Raw genomic sequence first — 27,159 nt, 5'->3', positions numbered from 1 at the left:
AACCCAGGTCCTATGCAAGAGCAGCCACTAAGCCATCTCTCCAACTCCAGTCATATAAAATATAAATATTTTATATTTATATGTATTTATGTATTTTATTGGGTATAATAGGCTTTAAAAACACCCATGACTAGTCAGACACAGAGAATATACATCTGAGAAATGCCCAATCCACAGTTGAACCTCTACACCTAAGGAGGAGAGGACATAGTGGAACAAGGGGTAGAGAGAAAGCTAGTGCATCCCTCATCTCTCACATATAAAATATAAATATTTTATATTTATATGTATTTATGTATTTTATTGGGTATAATAGGCTTTAAAAACACCCATGACTAGTCAGACACAGAGAATATACATCTGAGAAATGCCCAATCCACAGTTGAACCTCTACACCTAAGGAGGAGAGGACATAGTGGAACAAGGGGTAGAGAGAAAGCTAGTGCATCCCTCATCTCTCACCAGTGAAGCTTCCTTATACAACAGAGTGCAATGCGTACAGAAGACTACAAATGGCCAACTTTTAAAGAACAGGAAACTATAGAATGTGTGTACCTGCATAGGGCTCTTATATTAAACCTCACCCACCCACGACTCAGGGACTATTGCGGAAGAGGGGGTAGAAAGACTGTAAGAGCCAGGGCTGGTTCATGAGCATGTGGAAACAGAGGCTTTCAGGCCACTGGAAGCTTGCACATGTGAACTTGCGGCAATGGTGGCATTGAGCACAGGACGCATGCCAACTCAATCAGACAAGTTCCCAGAGTGGAGTGGTGGGCCAGCACTAGAATGGGAACTATTGGAAACTGGCTACTACTTGGTGAGGGAGAGTATGCCTTATGATCTCTAGATAGGTTGAGTAGACTCTAGTGGATGAATTTGCACTGAAGGATATCTGGGTACAAATGCTTGACTGGATGGGACTTAACATATATGGCAGAATACATGAGATTTAGTGGGGGGTTAGCAGGGCATGGATGGGGGAGGGGGGATCTAAATTTGATTAAGAACTGTTGTATGAAATGTATAAAAGCTCAATAAAAAATAAAAAGACAAGCACTTGGGAGGCAGAGGCAGGCAGATCCCTGTGAGTTCAAGGCCAGCCTGGTCTACATAGTGAGTTCCAGGACAGCTGGGGCTACAGGGAGACCCTGTCTCAAAAAAACCAAAAAAAAAAAAAAAAAAACCCTAAATAAATAAATAAAAATAAAAAGACAAATTAAAAATACCAATGAGCTATTTGTTACAGTTATTATTATTGAAGAACAAAAAGTAGTAATTGTTGGCCAGAATGTGGAAAAAAGGGAAACTTGTACATTGACTGAGAAGGTAAATTGGTAGCTATTTTAAAGCATTCAAACTAGAACTAATTATGATTAAGCAATTTTATTTTGGGTATATAGCCAAAGGAAAAAAGCCAGAATACTGAAATATTTGTGTTTTCACATTCATTACAGCGTCACATTATGCTGTTTGGAGTCAACTTTAAGTGTCTGCACAAATAAAGGAAATGCTGTACAAAGCAAAAATAAATAAATAATAAGTAAATAAGAATTGGTAGTGGCGTATTTTTGGAACTTAGTATCTGTTGTAGCAATGGAAACATTTTGTGTTTTGCTGCAGATACACTTGGGTGACTGGTAAGGAGCCACTGACTTACTATGACATGAACTTGTCTGCCCAGGATCATCAGACCTTTTTCACCTGTGAAACAGACTTTTTACGGCCTTCAGACACAGGTATGTATTGTTTGTTCATGGCATAAATAGTGATTGTGAAACGTATTTTAAATGTTCTTTAGAGTTATTTATAATACACAGCTACTTGGCTTGGAGTTATTTACATTATAAATAAGAAACTCAGATTAACTTAAAGTGAATTATAATTATAAACTAGGTTAAGATACTCTCTTCTAAGAATTCTTTTAAATTTCTGCTTTTTCATTACTTAAAAAGTTTTCAGATCAAACACAGTAGAAAATAGTATACATTGCTTTGGTCTGGGAAACAGTTATCTGCAGTTATGAATAAAAGAATAGGACAGGGACTGGGGAGATGGCTCAGTGGGTAAAAGTGCTTGCTGTGCAAGGCTAATATCCCGAGTTCAAAGCTATTGAGCCAGCTAGAACAACTAGAGACCTTGTCTCAAACAAGATGGAACGAGAAGACCAACACTATTCACATATCCACAACCTCCCTTTCTCTCCTCCCTCTATCTTCTCTCTCTCTCTCTCTCTCTCTCTCTCTCTCTCTCTCACGCACGCACGCACGCACGCACACACACACACATACACAGAATAGGGCAATATATGAATATTGAGGAATGACAAGTAGAAAATATGGGATATACTTTGTTCAATTCATAAAGTGGAGATGCATATAAAGTGGCAGATCATAGAAATGTCTATGTTTAGTTCTCTCTAAGCTGTTCTCTTCAAAGCAGAGTATTAAGGACTGGGGATACAGCTTAGTGGTAGGGGCTTTCCTAGCATGTATGAAGCCCCGGGTCAGATACCCAGCACCAAGGAGTGGCAGAAACTCTTATGTGAATGACTTAATAACAGCGACATTTTTCTTAACTTTCTTCTACTTTGAATGCCCTTGCCCTCCTTAACAGTCTGATGACTCACCATTCACATTCTCTGCGAAACCGTCTCTGGAATCTCCTATAATATAGTATGAATTATTTTTTGCATTTCTTATTTGATGCAGTTATGAATAAATGAATGACATAGGTATCATACATGTCTTAAGTAATTTCACTAATAACATTGAGACAGCATTTATTATGCACCAGATGCTGTTGTAAGTAATTTGTAGAAATGCTCTAATTTGATCTTTCCAATCATGTTATGAGATAGGTACTATGATCAGCCCCATTTTAAAAATAAAGGAACTGGGGCTGGAGAGATGGCTCAGTGGTTAAGAACACTGGCTGTTCTTGCAGAAGACAAGGGTTCAAATCCCAGCACCCACATGGCAGCTAACAACTGTCTGTAACTCCAGTTCCAGGGGATCTGACAGCCTCTTCTGTCCCCATGGGCATTGCATGACACAGGTGCACTTACCTACATGCAATACAGACATACACATAACAATAATAAATGAAAGTTGGGCGTGGTGGCACACGCCTGTAGTCCCAGCACTTGGGAGGTAGAGGCAGGTGGATCTCTGTGAGTTCAAGGCCAGCCTGGTCTATATAGTGAGTTCCAGGACAGCTGGGGCTACAGTGAGACCCTGTCTCAAAAAGACCAAAAAAAAAAAAATAATAAATAAATAAATAAATTAATTAATTAATTAAATAAATAAAAATAAAGGAACTAAGCTGGTCATGGTGGCTTATGCCCATAATCTAGCACTGAGGAGGCTGAAACAGAAGGATTAGCTGAAGTTCAAGCCCAGTGTGAACTTTATAGTCCCAGGTCAGCCTGAGCAATAGTATGAGACTGTATGAAATCCAAATAAATAAATAGGAATCAAGGCAAAGTGAGACATGCCACCCGCAGCTAACAAATCTTAAAGCTAGATTTCAAACTCCGTTGTGGATCTTAAACTACTGTAGAACTACTGCTTCAACATGCTACATTGATAGAAGAAAATCTGCAGCAAGGGTCTGCCAAAGCCAGTTTCTTAGCACTGAAGTAAATTCATTGTATTACATCTTTGCTGGATTAAATTTGTTAAGGGTGGATTGTAGCAGGAAAACCAAGGATCTTTGACATAGTTACATAAAACACTTTAATTGCAAGTAGAGGAGAGTAATTGCTGTATGTATGAGTGCTTAATGTTTATATTCATAGCAAAAGTGTGTCAGGGAAGTTGCCGAAGAATATCAGTGTTGTCTGTTAACTTTGAGGGCTGAGGTGACAGTGGAAGTTAAACCCCATCTCCCTCTCTCAGGCAGTATTGCAACAAGCTTCTCAGATAGCTCTGATGGATCTTAAAAGCATGTCCAAATATCTCCCAAAAGAAGTTTGACAAATCTCTGTCTTTTTACACATTTTAAACTTGATATTATAAGGTTAAATAATTGCAAAGAATGTAATTTTTGATATATTATAAAATGCAAATATTGAAAACCATTATTCCCTATATTTAAATATATGCCACTGAGCTGCATCTAATAATTTGATACTTACCATTTTCTATTGAAAACTATATGAACAAATACTTTTTAATAGTAAGAAACCTTCTGTAAGTCTTTTTTTATTTTGTTTCTTGAGAATGGGTCTTACTGTGTTGCCCAGATTGGCTCAAATTTGAGAACTCACTGCCTTACTGTCCCAAGCACTGGAATTACAAGTATATGCTCGTTGGAGTCCTTTTTCTTCTTCTTTTTTTATAAAAATTTTATTAGTTCTGTTTTATGTGTATGAGTGAGCATATTGCCTGCATGTGTGTATGTGCACCCATGTTGCAGTGCCCACAGAGATCAGAAGAGGACATCAGATCCCCTGGAACTGGAATTATAAACAGTTGTTAGCTACCGTGTGGGTGCTGGGAACTGAACCCAGGTCTTCTGCAAGAGCAGCCAGTGCTCTTAACCACTGAGGCATTTCTCCAGCCCTTTTTCTTTTTGAATGCTTATTCTATACCTGACAACCTAACTTTTAATTATTTTATGCTTTGGAGTCTTTTGTTACTCTCACAAACTCTTCCACAATAACCATTTTTATATAATTAAAAAAATTTAAATTACATTTATGTCCATAAGGCTGTGTTATGATGTGTTTTAGTTATAGTCTTGTCAATCCTCACAGCTACATACTTGGCTTTTTTTCCCCTCTCTAAACTTTGGAATATGCCTTTATATAACTTAACTGAGTGTCTTTGTGTCAATACCTTCAATCAGATCATACTGACAGAGAAATCTGACTTCCTGTTTTCAGTTCAGATAAACTTGTTAACATTTCCATTTTGAATTTAGATTTTTGCTTGTTGTTTTGTGGGGCAGGGTCTCCCTATGTGGCCCAAGCCATCCTCAAGCTGGTGATTCTCTTGCCTCATCTGGGAATATAAGAATGTGCTGTCTTGCTGTGGATTAAGATTTTAAGAAGAGCTGGAGAGATGGCTCAGTGGTTTAGCGCACTGGCTGCTCTTGCAGAGGATCTGGATTCAGTTCCCAGCACCCTCATGGTGGCTACTAACTGTGACTCCAGTTCCAGGGAATATAATGCCTTTTTTTGGCCTCCAGGGTCATTGCATGCATGTGGTACACTGACATGCAGGCGAAACCCTTATACACATCAAATAAAAATAAATCACGATTCTAAGAAGAAAGATGAATTTTTTAGGGGTGGGGGTTGTTTTTGAGACAGGGTCTCCCTGTAGATCCAGCTGACCTGGAACTCACTATGTGGACCAGGCTGGCCTTGAACTCACAGAGATCTGCCTACCTCTGCCTCCCAAGTGCTGGGATTAAAAGCATGTGCCACCATGCCCGGCGAAAGATGAATTTTCTTTCTGTTTATCACTTGCCAAAATCAAGCTCTTGCTTTATTATTCCTTACCAATGTCTCCTTTGACTTCTTGTAAGGGCTTTTCCTTAGAAGTAATGGATTCTTTAAATGATTGGGGAGGGGGTATTAATGGGGCTAATAAACTTATTATCACTCCCTAGTTCAAAGCATATTGGGGCCAGAACATCTATCTATCTATCTATCTATCTATCTATCTATCTGTCTGTCTGTCTGTCTGTCTGTCTGTCTGTCTGTCTGTCTATCTATCATCTATCTATCATCAATCATCTATCATCATCATCATCTTCTATCATCTATCATCTATCTGTCATCTATCTATCTATCTGTGAATGATTTGTTTGCTTTTGAAAGGGCCTTGAACTCTCAGTGAAGGTGAGAATGACTTTGAACTTCTGATCCTTCTCCCTTTACCTGAATGTTAGGATTACAGAGGTGCTCCACCATATGTAGCTTATATGATGCTGGGGATCAGTCTCAGGGATTTGTGCATGCTGGGCAAGCATTCTACAAACTAGGCTGAGAAGAATATTCTGGTTTTCACCATCAAGTTCCACTGCTCAAAGAAAGAGTAAAAGGCAGGACTCTATTTTAGGGTGCCTTGATTTAGGATGGCAACCCTCAGCTGGGCTTGATGGTACATGCCTGTTATCATAGTACTTGGAAGGCTAACACAAGAAAATCTTGATCTTACCTCAAAAAGAAACAAGTACCCCCAAAACTGGCTACTTCTTTGGAGTTTTTTATTCGAGTATTACATTGATAAGGAAGTAGGGAAAGAGTTTCCTATACTGCTTGAGGATATAAATTAATAATTTTATAATTTTGTTGAAAGGAGTTTTGGGATGTATTTCCAAAATCTCTTTTAAAAGCTGTACTTGTTTAAACCAAACCAGACTAGAAAGAAATATTGGTTAGCTAGACAAAGACAGATGCTGAAAGACGTTGTTTGTCTTGCATTTTTTGGTTTTGCTTTACTTTGCCATATTGGGAATTGAACCTAGGACCTCACACATGCTAGGCAAGTATTTTTACCACTGAACTATACCCTCAGCCATTTTTTTTTGTTTGCTTTTTTGAGACAGGGTCTCCCTGTAGCTCCAGCTGTCCTGGAACTCACTGTGTAGACCAGGCTGGCCTTGAACTCACAGAGATCCACCTGCCTGTGCCTCCCAAGTTCTGGGATTAAAGGCGTGTGCTACCATGCCTGGCCCACTTTTTTAAAAGTTAGGGTCTTGCTTTGTGGCCTTAGCTAGCTTGGTAATTGCCATATAGCCCTGCTGGCCTCAAATTCACAGTGTTCCTGTGCCTCGGCCTCTTAAGTGCTTGGATCATAGGCTTGCACTACCATGCATGTATGAAAGATGATTGTTCTTACAATGTTTATTTTTGATGTTGTTGTGTTTTGCTTATGTTTTTGAAACAGGATCTTCTGTAGTCCAGGTTGGCCTCAAAATCTCTTCTAAAGATGACCTTGAACTTCAGATCTTCCTGCCTTCACCTTCCAAGATTTAGGATTTCAAGTTTATGCTACCCGGAATAGTCTACAATGTTTTTAGAATAGGAAAGCATTAGATATAACTTAATTTTTTATCAATAGGAATTGATTGAATTATGATTATATACTAGAATATTAAATAACCATTTAAAATATTAGTAAAGATCAGCATTAAAGTTTGACCTGTAAATATCATACAACTTATAGAAGACAGCTCCATCATAAAAGAATCACAAGTTTAGCTTCATACTCCACTTTTATGTAATAGTTTAGTGTTTTAGTAGATTGATGTTCTTTACCTGGTCAGAATCAGATGGGTGTTGACTTGCATCAATTTGTCAAGTTCAGGAAGCATTAGCCGTCAGCTAGCTGGTGACATGTTTGATATGAGAAATGTATTTTTGTTACACAAGCGGAATATATTGTCTAACTTTCTGAGCCAAGACTAATATTTTGTTTCCAAAGGAAAACTCAAACATTTTCCACATTATTCTTTCTAGACAGTTGTAGGTTTTGTTCCAAAGTCAACATTTATAAGTTCTCAGTTTTTCTTATCAAACTTTAATAAGCCAGGTAATTTCACTAGTCTACTGTGTTTGTGTTTATTTAGTTTTTAAGAAACATCACTTAGTTTGATAGTTTCATTTTGATACAGTAAATGGCAGCAAACTCATCCCATTATTACAGAGAAGTCCTGACTCAGGTTAGTGTTGAATCTTGGTAAAGCTGACATTTTCCAGAGGTGCACTATATTCTAAACTAATCCATTCTTCCCTCCTAGTTTTCATAGAAGATAAAAATCTACACATTTTTGCTAAAATGAATCATTGATTAGACAAAGACCTTGTTTTTAAGCTTTTGTATATTTTTAGCAGTTCCATAGAATCATTTCAAAACGATAAAATGAATCTTTCACGTTGATTATAATCAAGTGACACTCAAACTCAATTTTGACATGCACTCAGATATATAAATATTCATGTATAATAATGATGTAATTAACTCAGTTAAGTACCTTATATATTGTTATCCAAGTAGATCATAGAATATTTTTATTATCTGTAAAGCTTCCAAATTTAATGTTTCTTATGTAAATGTGAGCTAGTAACCCAGGTTCATATGTTTAAGAGCATGTTATTTAAAGCTTATTTACTTCTTTAGCTCATTCTTCATACGTTTTACACAAAATGATTTATGTTTACCATCTCATCCACTTTTTGAACTATTTTTCCCACAGTTATGCAGAAGGCATGGAGGGAAAGAAATCCTCCAGCTCGAATCAAAGCAGCCTATCAAGCTTTAGAGTTAAACAATGAGTAAGTTGGAAAAATGAATTTGTTTTAAAGGAAATACAGGCAAATAATTTTATATTTCCTTTTATATGCTCATAAGACACTTAGAGCACTAACAGTCCCCTTTCCTATTTTGCATACTAGAGATAAAATTTCCAGTATTCCCTGGCATCTGTATTTTGCTTTTCAGTTATAGATTCGCATATGCTTTTAAGTAGAAATTATTTTATTAGTTCTTTTTACACTAGAGAGTACCAATGAAGGATGGTGATAATGATATTTAAATGGGTATCTAAATGTTTGTGTCACTGTTTTATTATTTTTTTCATTTAAATCATCCATTTAAAGCACTCATCAGTCCTGAATACTTTTCTTGTTAATGCGCTTGGAGACATAAGAAGAGGATTCAAAATTTGCAGTGTAACTGTCAATTTTTTGCATGTTAATGGCATTTATTTTATAACTTTTTGTATCATCTTCATACTTTAAAAGGACAAAATGTAAAATACTGAGTCAGTGTTTAAATGGAGCAGATCAATAAATATGAATCTTAAATAAATATCCTAAATAAATGCCAGGTTGGAAACATTCAAGGAATGCTTCCTAGATAATGGGAATTTAGAGTTTTCCCTCAAACTCTCTTATCCTCATTAAGAAGAACTTCACAAGGGGGAGCAAAAATGACAGTAATGCATTCTAAAAGTAGTAACTACCTGACAAGAATATAATTGACTTTATTGAAACTCTGTAAGATAGAGTTTTACAGTACTCAGAGGTTTACAGTAACGTGCTAATTGCTTAATCAAGGAAAAGAATTACCTAAATATGAATGCAAGCTCTGTAGTGTTTTAACCGACCCTGCCTTGTCCCCACTCCCTGACTCAGTGGCATTTTTGATGACAAAGTGTGCATTCCAGATACAGGTTTATAGCTTGAGAGGAACAGAGCACACCGTAGTCTTAAAGAGCTGTGGTTATTTATTTTTACTAATGCAATGGTTTCTTGAAGCACCAGCTCAAAGGGCTTGCCTTTATTTCAGTTATCTTGAAGTTCTCTGAATTGATCACCCTGGGGGGACATTTGTTGAAAATATTTGGAGTAAAATGCATTATTAGTATCTCTGTCTGATGCAAAGGATTAAAAACAAAAATAAAAACGGAGGAGGAAAAAAAAAAAAAACAACCAGAAGACTTAGAGGAAATGAGAAGACTTTGGAGAATGAAACACTGGAGTAGAGAGCTTTGAAAAGCTCCCAGAAATTCCTGGGGATCTCACAGAGTTGGGCACATGTTCAGGAAAGACTTGAAAAATCCCTAAGCTCTCATCTCTGGCTAACCTTTTGGTTGGACATAAGTAGGAAATGAAACTTAAGGCAGAGTTTTAAACTGCCTGGTTGAATGTTGAAAGTGTGCCCCAGTAAAAACACACAGAGCCTATCTAGGGGTTTACAGATATTTGAGAAAATTTTTATCAGATCATTAACTGACACTAAGCTAGACAAGCACAGACCTCACCCATCATACATGACAAAGAATTTTAGATTTTATAGAATCAGTTCAGGGGCTGGAGAGATGGCTCAGCCGTTAAGAATACTGGCTGATCTTGGAGAGGACCTAGCTTAGTTCCTAGCACCCACATAACTAACAACCCTCTGTAACTTCAATTTCAGGGGACCCTACTCCCTCTTCTGGTCTCCACAAGTTTTGCCCTCACTTGGTGCACTTACATACATGCAAACAAAACATTCATACGCATAAAAAAAATAAAATAAAAATAGGTTCAGGAAAGCCACTAAACAAATCTACAACAATCAGCAACAGTAGAGGTAGTATAGAAAATATGGTTTCTAGTGTTGCCAGAGTATTTAAAATTTTCTATTTGCAACAAAAAAATTACAAAGCATTCAAAGAACATGAGTGTGGTGGCACACACCTATAACCTCAGCAGGCAGAAGGCTGAGGTAGGGGAATCACATGTTTGAGACCTGACTAAGCTAGATAGCTGAGTTCTAGGCCAGCCTGACCTACATAGCTAGACCCTATACCCAAATAAAACAATGCAACAAAAAACAGCATGCAAAGAAACACCACCAACAAAAATGACCATAAATAAGAAGGAAGGTATTTGTGGAAAGCTCCTCTGAGGAAGCCTAGACTTTGGACTTAATAGACTTTAAATCATCTATTTTGAGTATGTTCGAAAAGATAAAGAAAACCATGAGAAACAACCATAGTGATATCTCACTGTTAGAGAATTATTAATAAAGCAGATAAGACATAGATCCTAAGAGGAAATCCTAAAATAAAAGTGTTTCTGAAATAAAAAATTCAGTATAGGAATTTGTAACAGATTTGAGCAGACAGAAGAGTCAGCAAACTTGTGTTAGGTCAGTTGAGCTTACCTAGTCTAAGGAGTAGGAAAAGTTAAAGGAATGAAGAGAAATGAAGTGTCTAAGACACCTGTGGGACACAGTATGATTGGAGTCCCAGAAATATAGGAGAGAAAAAAGTGCAGAAATAGTATTTGCAGAAATAATGGCCAAAAACCAAAATATGAGTGCACCAAATCTAGCAGCATTTGGAGAATACCGTACATGCTGACCAAGTGGGGTTTGTTCTTAGAATTCAAGAACATTTCAGCATATAAAAGGTGATTGGTACAATGCAATCCATAAACAGGAGGAAGGAAAGAAGCTGCATGATTATCTCAACTGATGCAGAAAGAGCATCTAATTTAGTACCCTGTCATGACAAAAGTAGGTGAAAACCAAATAATGTGTCACAGTATTAGAACAAAGTACAAGATTCACATATTGACTCAATTAATGAAAGAATATTTGGCAAAATCCAACATAATTTTATGATAAAACTCTAAAACATGCTAGAAATGTAAGGAATCTTACTCGGCTGATAAAGAAGATCATGAAAAGCCCACACCTGAATACACTTGGTGATTACAGACTGAAAGCTTTCTATATGAAAGCAGCAGTAAGGTAGGGATGCCTGCCCACTTTTTCTGTTTACCATATTAGAAATTCTAACAAGGGCGGTTGGGCATGAAAAGGAAAAAAAAAAAGATATTCATATTTGAAAGGAAGAAGTAAAACTGTCTTTATTTGAAGATGGCACGATCCTATGTTTCAAAAACTTTAAAGAATTCACACACCAAAAAACCCTCTAAGTGCTAATAAATTAGGGTTAAAATGTTGCACGGGACAAGCGTGACATAAAATTAGCTCTATCTCTATACACTGGCAATGAATAATTTTAAAAGCAAATTAGGAAAACAGTTCCATGCTCCATTTGCAGTAACATCAAAAGTATTAAAATACTTAGGAATAAGCTGGACACTTGGGAGAAGGCAGAGGCAGGTAGATCTCGGTGAGTAGACCAGCTGGTCTCCGTAGCGAATCCAGGCCAGCTGTGGATACAAGGAGACCTTGTCTCAAAAAGACCAAAAAAAAAAAAAGAATATTAAAATACTTAGGAATAAGTTTAACCAAGAGAACATAAGACTGGTACACTGAAAACTGTAAATCAGGGTTATGAGCTGGCTCAGTGGGTAAAAGCACATACAAACCTGATAACCTGAATTGATCTCCAGAACTCATGTCATGGTGGAAAGAGAAAACTTATTTCCAAAAGTCATCCTCTGAATGCTACACAAGTGCAGTAGTACACATCTCCTCACATTCACATATGCACGGACACACACACAATACAAAAAATTTAAAAACCCACGAAAGAGTGTTCAATTAATTAATGTAAATAAATGGAGAGGAATCTTCTTTTCATGGATTATACAGTTAAATATCATTAACAAAACTGTCAGTGCTCCCCCATGTTGATCTACAGGTTCAGTGTAACCCCTATTTAAAATTGCATTTATAGGGCTATCAGTGGCTCAGTGGTTAAGAGCACTGGCTGCTCTAGCAGAAGACCCAGGTTCGATTCCCAGCACCCATGTGGCAAATAACAACCATTTGTAACTCCAGTTCCAGGGAATCTGATGCCCTCTTCCTGAATTCCACAAGCATTGCATAACATGGGTGCACTAGGTACATGCAGGCAATACACACATACACATAAAATAAAAATAAAATATTTAAAATTTCTATTATTAACTTTTACAGAAATGGACAAGCTGACCTTAAACTTTGTGTTACAAGAGGCTCTAACTCACCCAAAACGATCCTGAAAGAGAACATCAGAGGATTCACACTTTCTAATTTTAAAACTTATTACAAAGCTAGGTGATTAAATCATAGGAGTAGACATCAAGAGTAATTAATGGATTCCAAGTGAGAATATGGAAAAAAGCTGATATATTGTGGTCAACTGAATTTTTAATAAAGATGCCAAGACTACTCCATGGAGGCAAAACATGGTCTTCAACAAATGATGCTGAAACAGTTGGATAGCCACATCTACAAGCCTGAATTTGTATACTTGCCTCACATATGCATATTAATTAATTAAAAATCAAGAAATTAAAACTATAAAATTTTATAAGAAAATATGGAGTATGGGTATAAAGGGTAGAGCTCTTGCTTAGTGTGCATGAAGTCCTGCACCCTGTCCTACATCTTAAAAAAGAAGGAAAGGAGAGAGGAAGGGAGGGAGGAAGGAAAACAAAAATAGAGAAAAAGGTGGGACAAATCTCATGACCCCAGATTTTGCAGTGATTTAGCATGCATGACACTGAAGGCACAAGCAATAAAAGAAAAAAATATCTAAACCAGACTTCATTAACTTGAGAAACTTTTGTGCACCAAAGGATACTGTTAAGAGAGAAACTAGATCTGTGATTGTTGGGTAGGGAGGCAAGAGAGATGAGTGACTGCTTAATGGTTATAGTTTTGATTAAGGTTGTGCAACCTTGAGAATGCTTTAAAAGTTCCTGAATCCTGCACTTCAGTGTTTTACATTGCTGGGTCGACAGGGTGACTCAGTGGATAAAAATGCCTGCCATCAAGCCTGATGATCTGAATTTGATCCTTGCTACCCACATGGTGAAAGGAGAGAACTGACTCCTGCAAATTGTTCTCTGACCTCCCTATCTACATGTTCCTCATGGTGCACACACAGACATACACATATGATAAATGAATAAATAAATAATGTAATAAAAGTAAAACTAGCCAGGCATGGTGGCACACACCTTTAATCCCAGCACTTGGGAGGCAGAGGCAGGCAGATTTCTGTGAGTTCAAGGCCAGCCTGGTCTACATAGTGAGTTCCAGCTGGGGCTACAGGGAGACCCTGTCTCAAAAAAACCAAAAAAAAAAAAAAAGTAAAAATAAGGGCTGGAGAGATGGCTTAGCAGTTAAGAACACTGGTTGTTCTTGCAGAAGACCCGGGTTCGAATCCCAGCACCCACATGGCAGCTAACAACTATCCATAACTCCAGTTCCAGGGGATCTGATGGCCTCTTCTGTCCTCCACTGCATGACACGGATGCACTTACCTACATGCAGGCAATACACTTGTACACATAAAATAAAAATAATAAATAAAATATTTTAAAAAGTCAAAATAAAATAAATGTTTTATGCTACTTTGTGAATTTAATACCCCTCCCCCAGTTTAAGATGAAAGTAAGTTGTTAGGCATTCATATAATTAATTTCTTATAATAAGATATCCAGGTGCAGGAAACAAGACAAAAGTGCTAAGGAACAGAAACTATAAGCTATAATGTAATTTATTTTTTAGTGTACTGGGGTAGGACCCAGAGCCTTGCACATGCTAGGTAAATACTCTATCACTGAGCTACATTTCTAGCCCTTTTTTGATTTTCATTTTGAGATAGAGGTTTACTCATTTACCCAAACAGTCCCTGAACTTGTGACCTTCCTGCTTCACCCTTCTGAGTAGCTGGGATTACAGGCCTGTGACACCAGAGTTGGCCTGTAATTTAAAATTGTGTTTAGGAGCTGGGGATGTATCTCAGTGGTAGACATTGCCTACCATGTCTGAGATCCAGAGTTTGATCCCTAGCACCACAAAACTAATAAAATGAAGTTATGTTTATATTTTTATTCTATTTTATCAATTTTTATCTATCAAGGTCATTATAAAAGTGGTGTTTTGTTTTGTTTTGCAGTGCTAGAATCAAACCCAGGGCCTCAAGCATGCTAGGCAAGTGCTCTACCACTATGCTATACCCTAAGCCCTAAAGATATTTCTATCATGGTTATTTAAAAGCATTTGAAACAATAAATACAAACATTTGATGCTGGGCATTGTGGCACACACCTGTAAAAATCACCAGCACTTGGAAGCTGAGTCAGGAGAATGAGAGTCCCAGGCTAGCCTGGGCTATACAGCAAGAGTCTGCTTCAAACAACAACAAAAATTTGAATTTGTTTTTGGAATGGTAATCAGGATACCTAGTGTTTAAACCGGCAGTATATCCATTGCTCTATAAAAATCCAACGTACTATACTGGAGAAATCTTTTGATTAGTAAAATTATATATAAATTTGCAGTATTATTTGAAGAATGCATCAGTGGTGTCATTTGTATTGGCAATGGTTATCTTTTTTCTTTTTTTCTTCAGTATAAGAAAGGTCTTATCATGTAGCCCAGAGTACATGGTACTCCTCAGTAGCCAAGACTGGCATCAGACTCCTGCCGCCTGCTTCTGTCTCCTTAGTGTTGGGATTGTGTGTGGATGATAGCTTCTGACCATCATTTTTGCCTCACACCTGCCCTTTCACCTTTGCCATTGATCTCTTAAACACTGTTTAATTGAAGTATGTGGACCATATATGTAACTTTAGATTTTCTAGTAGTCACATTTAAAAAGCTTAAAAAGAAATTAATTTGAATGTTTATTTAGCCATATTCAAAATATGAAACATTTTTAACATGCAATCTATATTTTTTAAGTTTGTTTTTATTGAATTTTTGTGTATTTCTTATAGAACATCTCAATCAATCTTCATCATCTTTATACCCCCATCCCTTGCTGCTAGGTGAAGAAGAGCTGATCTTCCTAAAACAAGGGACTGTAGATAGGCAATCAATATTTTTTAAAAGACTATTAATGAGATATTTTACATTTTCTCAGTCTTCAAAATTTGATATGTGCTCACATTACATGTCAGTTAGACTAACCGCATTTCAAGTGCTAGGTAACTACTTGTGACTACTGACTAGAATGCTGAACCATGTAGGGTTGGACAATCAGAACTAAGACATTGTCCTCAGAGTAAAAATACTTGTTACTTATGTGAATGGAATGGAAACTTTTTGTTTCTCTCTCTTGCCTAAAGCCAAGAATTTCTTTTATTAGCCAGATGTTGACTTTAAAGATATAACCCAAAATCTCTGTGTTTAGCAAGGTAAATAAAGAAAAGGAAACTTGAGTAAACATAAGTATATGTGAGGAAGGAGTAGAATTCAGACTTGTTAAGTCCAAGAGAGGACTCAGAGAATGCCCAGGTTTGGGGAAAAGGTCTAGTGTTGGAATATGTTTCTGATTGGATATGAAATTACTTAGCTAGCCAAGGGGATCTCCCAACCTTCAGTCTCCCCAGAGCTGCCCATGTGAGTGACAGCAGATGTGACCGTTGGGGCATGGTTCTTAGAATTGTTTTTCAGACATCTTTTATGGAACTTCCTTTCTCTCTCTTTCCACAAAAAGCAAAGGATCAGAGAATGGAAATTGAAAAATTTAAAGCCCAGAGAATAAAGAATGCAAGGGAAAGATAAGAGTGGGGAGGCTGTGGGATTAGACATAACGAGCATGTTATGAGTTAAAATATTGAAGTTTCATCTTTTCTTCAAATCTGGAAGGTGTAGGCAGGGCTAAGGGAAGCATGGTGCAAGGGACATATCCGAGAGAAGTAGGTGCTTTACCATTGTACTTAAATTTGCCTTGCTTGATTTATAGCTGTGCCACTGCCTACGTTCTACTGGCCGAGGAAGAAGCAACAACCATCGTAGATGCTGAAAGGTTATTTAAACAGGCACTCAGGGCAGGAGAAATAATTTATAGGCGATCACAGCAGTGCCAACACCAAAGTCCCCAGCATGAAGCTCAACTGAGTAAGCAAATTTGGAATGATCTTTATTCCTTTTTGTTTTGTTTTCTTTTCTTTCTTTCTTTCTTTCTTTTTATTTGGGGGGGGGTTTGGAAACAGGCTCTCATGTAGTTCATGTAGTCTAAGTGTTAGCCTCAAACTTTCCATGTAGATGAGGATAGCCCTGAACTAACTGATCTTCATGTCTCTACCTCCTGAGTACTGGGATTACAGTCATGTGCCACTATGCTCAGATTCCATCTTTTAGCCTGTGAAATGACCTCTTTTATGTTTAAAACATAAAACACCAATAATAAAAAACAATATGTAAAAAATAGCAAATTTTACAAGATAACTAGTAGATTAATTATTTCTAGTACATTAATACCAACAAAACAAAAATATGTGATATCCAAGGAATGCTTATGGAAGGAAGTTGATCTGCTGTGATTATTGAGAAAAAATAGTAGAGGCACTTTTTTTTTTTCCTTTTTTACATTGCTGGAAATCAAATCCAAGGTTTCTTCCCACATGCTTGGCAAGACCCTAACCCTGAGCTACATCCCTAGCTCAAGTGCATCATTTTGTTTGCTCTTCAGTCTATGTATCTATACGTGGTGCCAAGGGTACTTTGCTCCTCCCCTCCTTCCCCCCCTCCTCTTCTTCCTCCTACTCCTCTTCTTCTTCCTCCTCCTCCTCTTCCCCCTCCTTTTTATTTTTTGAGACAAGCTATCTTTACATTTGGGATCCTTTTGGGAGTAGCCCAAAGTCCAATTTCATATTTAGCCTTGGTTCTTTCTCTGGTTGATCCGCCCCCTTTCTGTTTGGATCAGGAACTCTCTTTTCTTTCAGGATGCTCTTGTTATGATTGCAACACTTTTACCAAAGCTGTTTCAATGAGCAGTGTTGCTGCTACTTGATAAGTTTTATAACCAAGGGGTTTTAATTTTGTGATTTTGGCAGATAGTGGGCAATAAATTGAAATATATTTACATAAGGCATTATCTCTTAGCAGCTAAGTTCTGCATCTTTTGTTTATGAAAATTAAAATTTGGGTAATGTTTCTCTCAGTTAAATACTGGTGTTTACATTATGTTTTATTAAGGCATGTAATTACATACCACTATGGGAATAGTTAATTTTGTAGCCTGGAACTAATGAAACTACATTTGTTAAAAACTCTTGTTATTTATTGTTGCATAATATCAAACATGGTTATGTTGTAGAATATTTTTAATTGATTTTGGTTTTAGTTTTTGAGACAGTGTCTCTCTGTAGCCCCAGATGTCCTGGAACTTGCAATGTAAACCAGTCTGTCCTTGATCTCACAGAGATCTGCCTGCCTCTGTTTCCTGAATGCTGGGATTAAAGCTGTATGCCCCCGCGCCCGGCAATTTTTTTAATTTTTAAAATTACATTTATTTATCTACTTGTGTGTATGTGTGCCATGTGGGTGTGTGGAGGTCATAGGACTATTTGTGTGAGACAATTCTCTCCTTCCACCATATGGGTCCCAGGGATTGAACTCAGGTTATCAGGCTTGGTAGCAAGTGTCTTTATACCATCTCACTGGCCCATGTTACAGATTTTTTTCTTAGCAATTTGTAGAAATAGTTTTGTAATTAATTACTAATTTAAGGAAAGTTTATATTAGTCATGGAAATTTTGCCATTTTGAATTTTTTAGCCAAAACAGGAGTGAATATTATAATTATAGTTTGTTTAGGCAGAAACTTAAGCTAGTCAAACATTATATCTTCTTATCAGAATATATTTGTTTTCTGTTAGCATTAAAGTCATCAATCAAATGTATGACTTGTATATACTATACCCAGATTACTAATAATTAGAGGCAAAACTAATTCTAGATTTAAAGTTTTCATATAGAAATAAAACAAAAGTGATACTTGTATCATTTTTTCTAAATAGGGCGAGATACCAATGTGCTTGTGTATATTAAAAGAAGATTGGCAATGTGTGCAAGAAAATTAGGAAGAATAAGAGAAGCAGTAAAAATAATGAGAGATGTAAGTAAAAACTGAAATATTATTTGTCTTCCTTCAAAATTAAAAATGTAATTTAAGTCATCAGTTATTTTAATGCAGAATCATTTTATTTATTTATTTTTATTTTATGTGTGAGTGTATTGCCTGCATGTATGTGAGTACACCCATGTCATACAATGTTGCAGAGGTCAGAAAAGGGCTTCAGATTGCCCTCGAATGGAGTTAAGGACAGTTCATAGCTGTTATGTGGGTGCTGGGAATTGAACCTGGGTCCTCTGCAAGAGCAGTTAGTGCTCTTAACTGATGAGCCATCTCTCCAGCCCCAGAATCATAGTTTTTTTAATTGACCATTTGTATAGTGGGAATTTTAAAATATACATACATTTCTTAAGGCTTAGGTCTCTTTAAGTTTGTAAAGTAGCAACTGAATTTCTACTTTAGTAAACATGATTCAGCTCTTCTGATATGATTTTGATCTTTTTTTCCTTTTAATATACAGTTGATGAAAGAATTTCCTCCTCTTACCATGTTGAACATCCATGAAAATCTCTTAGAATCACTTCTAGAATTGCAGGCCTATGCAGATGTTCAGGCAGTCCTGGCAAAATATGATGGTGAGTTTTGTCTTAGCTGGTAGCATGGTCATAGTTGCCTCTTGTCAATTGTGTGATCATCAGTATGATCCTTTTCTAGGGTTTCTTTAATTTTTTCTGTCCACTCTCAGTATTTAGTGTGTAGTACAAGCTGTTACTAAGTGCCTTCTTTATCTAGACTTTTGGCAACAAAAGCCTACATAAGGAGGAGCTTTTCTTTTGCAAAGATTTGTTTATTAATTGAATACTTAATATGAAGTACTTGGGACACAATGGTGAAGGAGAAAACATGGATTTAACCCCATTGGATTTACATCTTAGTGGAACATGTAGAGAACTGGACAGCAGTTTCACTGAAGATAGCATATGAGGAATACTATAGGCATTGTGCACATACTAGGGTGCCTTGTTTATTTTGGAGTATCAAGGAAGGTCAACAGAAGTTGTATTACAGTCTATAACAGTAATCCAGAATAACAGTTTTACAATGATTTTTAGTTGCAAAATGCAATTTACAATCTCATCATATCCTTATAATTAACACGTGAGGTGGTAGAACAAGTGTTTTTACTCTTTCCAGTTACTAAATTAGAAACTGAAGTCTTAAGAAGGTCAAATATGCCGGGTGTGGTGGTGCACGCCTGCAGAGGCAGGCAGATCTCTGTGAGTTCAAGGCTGGCCTGGTCTGGTCTACATAGTGAGTTACAGGACAGCTGGGGCTGCAGGGAGATCCTGCCTCAAAAAGACCAAAAAAAAAGAAGGTCAATTTATGGGAAACCTGAACCTTAGTTCAGATATTCCATTTCTCTTTTGCTAATCTTTCCATAAGAATAATTTAATGTATATTAGCTATTTTTATTATTATAACAATAACACCACTACAAATAGAATTGGGAGAATTTTAAAGACACAGATTCTCTTCTCATTCAAAGTAGGACACCAGTGTTTAACTCCACACTGAAAGCTTCCTAGCAAGCATGTTTCAGGTCATATCTGTCATTAGAACAGGACATGAAAAGTCACTTAGTCACATTTGTCCTGTCATGGCTTCCTACCATTAGTTTGGGAATCCTCATGACTTGGAAAGTTTGAAATATGTTATATTTGGAAAGGGAAGTTTATTTCTTTTAAACATCTGGAATTCTTCGGCAGTGCTTCAGAATAGTGTTGGCTCATGGAGAACTTTGTGAGAAATTCCTTCCATATGTAACTTACTGGATGCATGGCCTGCTCATGATATTTGTGCAGAACAAGCTTAGGGACTGAGTATAATATGTCAGAAAGCGACCTGATTTGTCAGAAATAAAACTAAAACTAATAAAGCCTACCTAATTTGGCATGCTTCTGTGTTTTTAGTTTTCATGAATCTCCGTTTTTATCATTGTACAATCCTGAAGTCATTGAAAGCAAAGTTTCTACCTCAGCTCTCCATTCGGTAATGTAAGTCTGGAACTAAAAACATCAATGAGGTCTTTAGTCTTCTTCTTCTAAGGGCACTACGTTAGGCATTCTTATAAAAAGGGATTTATTTTGTTTATGGTCTTAGATTAATTTTTTATTTTATGAAAAGTAGTCATTTAAGAGAATGGAGAAGACATAAAAACAGGAAAAAAGTTAAAATCAATCTGGATATAATAGCTGCTAAATATTTTAATTTTTTCTTAGTTTTTCTAAATATGTCATTTTTACATGGTTTTAATCATACTATGGCTTTCCTTCAAATATTCTTATTGTAAACAGATTGTTATAAACATTTGTTGAGTGCCTGTCACTATTGTGCAGGGGACTTGAATGAGCATAGTTTAATCTCTGCCAGAAAGCGCCAGTCTCCATTTTGAGAAGAGAAATCTGAGACCAAGGAGATTGCTACTCACCCAAGGATGGACAGCTAGTGAATAGAATCTAAATTCAAACTAAGGCTCCCAACCATGTGTCCAGGTCCCTCTACTGCTATATTACAGCTATTGAATTTCTATTATGAATTATTATGAAAAAAAATCTTAAGGTATTTTTTAATCCTTACCTGAACTGAAAATTATTATTACAGATATAAGCCTTCCAAAATCAGCAGCCATCTGTTACACAGCAGCACTGTTGAAAACGAGGACTGTTTCAGATAAGTAAGTAGTTATGAAACTACAATAATTTTGAAAGCCTGCTCAACATTTATTATGTTTTTTCCTCCACTGACTTTTAAGTATTTTATTTATTATTTTTATTTTTTGTGTATGAGTGTAGCGCCTGCATGTGTGTAAGTGCACCTATGTCGTGCAATGCCCATAGAGGTCAGAAGAGGGTGTTGGATTTCCCTGGAGCTGGAGTTACAGACAGTTGTTAGTCACTATGTCGGTGCTGGGAATCAAACTCATGTCCTTTGCAAGAGCAGCCAGTGCTCTTAACCACTGAGCCATCTCTTCAGGTCCCTCCACTGGCTTTTAAACAATGCTTTTTTTTCCTTTCTATTTCCTTCTGAATACCCTGGATCTTTTGTGACTCTGAGGCTTCTCACTGCAAATGGACTGAAGACAGAATTTTTAGAGCTAAGTAAATTGGAACTTAAGTTCAAACTCTACCACATACTAGATGTAGTACCTTGGGAAAGTTATTAATTTAAAAATAATATTATAGGATGATTATGTGAAGATTATATATACATTAAGTGCCTAAAGCAATCTCAAGACAGAAAGTACACACAGATAGCTGGGCCTGGGGCACATGCCTGTAATCCCAGCATTTGGGAGGTGGAGACAAGAAGATCATGAGTTCAAGACCAGCCTTGGTTACACAGGAAGTTTGAAGCTAGCCTGGGCTACATGAAACCCTATCTCAAGAAACAAAACAAACATTGCACACTTAATGGTAGCTATGCTGATAACAATGAGATGTATGGTAGGAAAATAGATTTCATTTTGTCCTTAGATTATAATTGAGTATTCTGTCTTCCTTATGTTTTTGGCTAGCCTTGGTGAATCCCTTTTATTTGACAGACAAGATATTCAGAAAGTGACTACAGCTAGTAATGAGACACTGTCTCAAAACAACAACATCAAACAAAAACTACCCAATCATCCAACCAATAAACAAAGACAAAACAGCCAAAAACAAAAGCAAGGAGTGGGGACTAAGTATAGGAGAGGTGGCTCAGTGATTAGGAGTGGTGTTTACAGTGCTTCCAGTGGATCAAAGTTCAGATCTCATCACTCACATCAGGTACCTCACAGACATCTGTAACTCCAGCTCCAAGGACCCAGCTCCCCACTTCTGACTTCTGTGGGCACCTGCACACACATGTGCACATACACACACAAAAATGAAAATAAAATGAATGTTTTAAAAAGGAGTCAGAAAGCAATCAAATGGTGCTCTTTTTCTCTTACTTTAGATTGTTGTATCTTTATATAAATTAGAATAAAATAGTCACAGTCTATTTCTTCTCTGAAAATTTGGTAAAAGCTACACTTCATTTCCTCAGATTCTGTGTCCATAGGTAGCATTTCTTCCTGTATACCCTTGCCCACAGTGTGCCCTAAATGGACCTTTCCCAAAGGTTTTCTGTACTTCAGGTTGAATATTTTCTTTTTTAAAAAATATTTTATATATTATTTTTATTTTATGTGTATGAGTATATCGTCTGCATGTATGTGAGTGCACCCATATTGTGCAATGTCACGGATGTCAGAAGAGGGCTTCGGATTCCCCTGGAACTGGAGTTAAGGACGGTTTGTAGCCACCGTGTGGGTGCTAGGAATCAAACCTGGGTCCTCTGCAAGAGCAGTTAGTGCTCTTAACCACTGAGCCATCTCTCCAGCCCCAGGTTGAATATTTTCATTCCTTATGTTGCCTTGTTTATATGTTGAACCAGAGGCTTTGCTTTCATTTTTATTAAGTTATCTGGTCATGTCTTTGGCCATTTCCAGGAACTTCTTTGACTCAGGGGGCTATAGTGTAGTCTTAATCATGTTTTTTCTTTTAAAAATATTTTATTATTTTTATTTTATATATATGAGTGTATTACCTGCATGTATGTAAGAGCACCCATGTTGTGCAATCCCTGCAGAGATCAGAAGAGGGTGTCAGATCCCCTGGAACTGGAGTTACAGGTGGTTGTTAGAAGCCATGTGGGTGCTAGGAATTTAACCCGGATCCTCTGCAGGAGTAGCCAGTACTCTTAACCACTGAGCCATCTCTCCAGTCCCCGTATTTTTTTCTTTTCCTCCTTTTATTTTGGTATGTTTATTATTTTGTGGTTTTTCTTTCAGATTCTCTCCAGAAACAGCCTCCAGAAGAGGATTAAGTACAGCAGAAATTAATGCTGTGGAAGCAATTCATAGAGCTGTGGAATTTAATCCTCATGTTCCAAAAGTGAGAATTTTTATGATGAAAATAGTTTTATTTAAGTGTATCAAATTAATGACAGTAAGCTAAAGTTTAGCTTGCTGTAATTTGTGTCAGAATTGTTTTAGTCTGCTCTATTTACTATGTACCTTAGAGAGGGTATAAAAGGTATTTTTAGAGGGGCTGGAGAAATGACTTAGTAGTTAAGAGCACTGACTGTTCTTGCAGAGGACCTGGGTTCGATTCCTAGTACTCGCTTGTGGCTAACAACTGTCCATAACTCCAGCTCCAGATCCAACACCTTCTTCTGACGTCCATGAGCACTGCACAACACAGGTGCTTATATACACATGCTTATATACACATACACAGGTACACTTATACACATATAGGCAATACACTCATACACATAAAATTAAATTTTTTTAAAGGCATTTGGAAACATGGTTAGGGGGCTGGGGATATTGCTGTGCTGGTAGAGGGCTTGTATAGCATGCACAAAGCCCTGGCTTCAATCCATAGCTCTGAATAAACTAAGCATGGTGGTTCACACCTGTAATCCCAACACTTGCGGGTAGGCTGTTGGGGCAAGAGGATCACAGGTTCAAAGTCATTCTTCTACTACATGTGGAATACATGAAACCCTGTTTCCAAAAAATAAGTAAATAGATAAAAAAGAAACATGGCCAGGAGCAGTTAGCTCCATGGGCTTTGTTATTGCTAACAAAATAAAATGTGAATTGTCTTCTCTTGTTCCCCCTCCCTCAGTGTTTGTGATTGAACTCAGTGCCTTAGACATGCTAGGCAAGCACTCTCATCCTTCATCACTGAGCTACATTCCAGCCCTACTTGGCTTTTCTTTCTACTTTTTTTTTTCACGTGTGTGAGTGTATTACCTGCATGTATGTAAGTGCACCATTGTGCAATACCCATGGAGGACAAAGAGGGTGTCAGATCCCCTGGAACTGGAATTATGGATGATTGTTAGCTGCCATGTGGGTGCTGGCATTCAAACCAGGGTCTTCTGTAAGAACAACCAGTACTCTTAACCACTGAGTCATCTCTCCACCCTGGCTGTTCCTTTATTGTAGTTATATAGAAGAAATAATCAAATTACTTGATTGCTATAAAAGATCATTTATATTTCAGATAATAAAATTTCCTGTTATTGCAAAAGGTTTTAATAGACTCATGCCTGGGTTTTGAACTAGGATTGAGCAAACAAAAACTGATAGTAAATCAGTTAATCAATGATAGGAAGCAGATGGAGAATCCCTAGAAAAACTGCTGAGTTGATACTCAGACTCAGCTTGCTTCATTTATCTTTACATTGTACATCTTACATCTATACAAATTTTTGGCTAATCTATGTATTAAATAATATCAAAATACCAAAACACCCAAAAAAAGATTAAAATTTGTGTTTTATAATTTCCCATCTTAAGAACTACAGGCTATTCAAGAATAGATTTTCTTACTACAATGTGAAATTATAGCTATTGATTCAGTATAATTTATGTTAATGGAAGTTGGAGGTTAGTAAACAGTAAAGACAATAGTATCTAGGGGCTGGTAAGATGGCTTAGTGGGTAAAGTGCTTACTACTAAGCCTAATGATCTAAGTTTGATCCCCAGAGCCCACATGGTAGAAGGAGAAAACCAACTCCTGCAAGTTGTTTTCTGAGCTCAGCATGCAGGATGTGGGGTGTGTGTGGAGCACACACATAGTAAATAAAGTGATAAAGAAAGCATTGACTTCTAAAAGTTAATCTTGAAGTTGTAAACCTTTGAGAATAAGTAAAGATATGTTCAAGTAAATTAATGTAGTTGGACTTGATGGCTCATATGCCTGTAATCCCAGCACTGGAGAGGCTAAGGCAGGAAGATCAAGAGTTTGAGATTAGCCAGCACTACATATTGAGACTCTGTCTCAGAAAGAATGACTAGCATCTAGGGCTGAGTGGTAGATTTTTCCCAAGCCTGTTTGAGCCCCTGGATTTGATCCCAGGACTATATAAAACCGAAAAAAAGAACCATCCCTTAAATCTAAGAATGAGCTTCAATAACTGTTTATAAACATTCTCTCATTAAGTGACACTGGTCCCATAAAGTTAAATTTTTATGACAAATTATAATTGCACATGCAGCAAAGTATGTAAGGCAAAACATGCACTTTAATGACTTAATATAAAGCAAACACTGGGGAATTGCCACTGAGGTCAAAAGACAGAATAGTGTCAGCTCCTTGAAGCCTACCAGACTTCCCTTTCCCAGGTATAATTTCTTCCTTCCCGTGTAGAGGTAACTACAATTTTAACGTCAGTTAATGCTCACTTCCTCCTTTTTTTATATTTTGTTTTATATTTTTCTTTTATTGCTGATTTTATAGATGAATTAAAGAGTAGACTTTTTTAAAATTTTGTAGACTAATTTGCATAAAACAATTATGTGTACCTCAAATGATTAGTAGAATTTGCCAGTAAAGCCATCTGATTCTGGAGTTTTCTTTATAAGAAGCTGTAAACTATAAATTCATTTCTTTGTCTAATAATTATAAATTACTAATTTATAATTAAAAATACAATTTTTTTCTCATTCAGGGTCTCATTTTAGCCCAAGCTAACCTCAAACTCATTACGTAGTTGAAAATGGCCTTGAACTCCCAATCCTCCTGTTTCTGTCTCCCAAGTGCTGGGATTACAGGCCTGCATCACCATGTGCTTATTATGTATTTTTTCTTTTGCACCAGATTTTTCTTGTTTTATTTTCTTTTATGGTTAGTTTTCTTTGTCTATGTGCCAGATATTCTGTTTGGAAAGTTGTAAAATTAGGTTGAAACTTTGGATACCATTCATTGTATTCCTCCAGATAATATCTATTTCACTCTGAGATGACTGGAAGAAGCCCTTGCAAACAAGGATCACTTTAATCACTTTAAGGGATTAATATTTTCTGGACCACCCAGATGACTTAAAACTGGGTTCCAGTCAGTGAAAGTTGTAGTTTACGTCTGGTTCATCCCTAGTATGCAGCCATTCAGGATCCCCCTTTAATCCTTGGTTTTAGTAGTGCTCTACTGACAAGCACTGCCACCGCCCCCCTCAGCTTTATGAAACTGACCAAAAGGTTGAATGATCTCTTATCCATCTCATCTACAATTGGAAGATCCCCAATTAAAGAACACCAATTGTGGTGTAGTTCTTTACCTTTCTGTCTTGAGACTGTGGTCTGGTAGTTCTTCATGCTTTGTTAATCCTGTGCATTCAATTAGATTTTAAGAATATTTTTTCTGTTTTCTTAGTTGTCTGGGAGGATTGATCGGAATAACCTAGTCTCCTATACTGGAAACAAAAGTCTGGGAATACTTTTAAAAAAATATTTATTATTTTTATTTATGTGTGTGAATGTATTAACCTGCATGTATGTACGTACACTCGTGTTATGTAATACCCATAGAGATCAGAAGAGGGTGTCAGATCCCCTGGAACTGGAGATAACTGCAGTTATTAGTCACCATGTGGGTGCTGGGAACTGAACCCGGGTCCTCTACAAGAGCAGCTGCTGAGCCATCTCTCCAGCCCCAAGTCTGGGAATACTGATAAATAAAATCCTCTGTTCCCTTGCGGCTCTTCTCTTCTACAACACACTGCCGGGGTCTGAATACTAGCTCTTCTACTTCCTAGCTGTCTGACTTTGGATAAATTCTTTAATGTCTATGCACTTAAGTTTCTCTGTGTGTGTGTGTGTGTGTGTGTGTGTGTGTGTTTGTGTTTTGAGACCCAGTCTCATATAGCACAGACTGGCCTAGAACTCACTATATGGCCTTAAAGTCCTGTTCTGCCTTGCCTCTGTTTCCCAAGTGCTGGTTAATAGACATGCACCATGATGCCTGGTGTGTTTCCTCTTGTGTAAAGTGAAGATGATATTCCCTA

At 37.1% G+C, this 27,159-nt stretch overlaps 1 protein-coding gene across 2 annotated transcripts in view; it reads left to right on the top strand.

Moving 5' to 3' along the window:
• Positions 1–27,159, top strand: part of St7l (suppression of tumorigenicity 7 like) — an 86,349-nt gene that overhangs the window by 24,292 nt on the left and 34,898 nt on the right. For both annotated transcript variants that reach the window (XM_017798412.2, XM_008833964.2), the window contains exons 5-11: positions 1,624–1,739; positions 8,212–8,290; positions 16,165–16,319; positions 18,223–18,320; positions 18,799–18,913; positions 20,940–21,012; positions 23,152–23,254. In XM_017798412.2, coding sequence (XP_017653901.1) covers positions 1,624–1,739; positions 8,212–8,290; positions 16,165–16,319; positions 18,223–18,320; positions 18,799–18,913; positions 20,940–21,012; positions 23,152–23,254 — 739 coding nt within the window. The remainder of the gene's footprint in view (positions 1–1,623; positions 1,740–8,211; positions 8,291–16,164; positions 16,320–18,222; positions 18,321–18,798; positions 18,914–20,939; positions 21,013–23,151; positions 23,255–27,159) is intronic.

This window comes from Nannospalax galili, unplaced genomic scaffold, assembly GCF_000622305.1.
Source record: "Nannospalax galili isolate Female #2095 unplaced genomic scaffold, S.galili_v1.0 scaffold475, whole genome shotgun sequence".
NCBI lineage: Eukaryota > Metazoa > Chordata > Mammalia > Rodentia > Spalacidae > Nannospalax > Nannospalax galili.
This window is presented reverse-complemented; position numbering and strand designations above follow the sequence as displayed.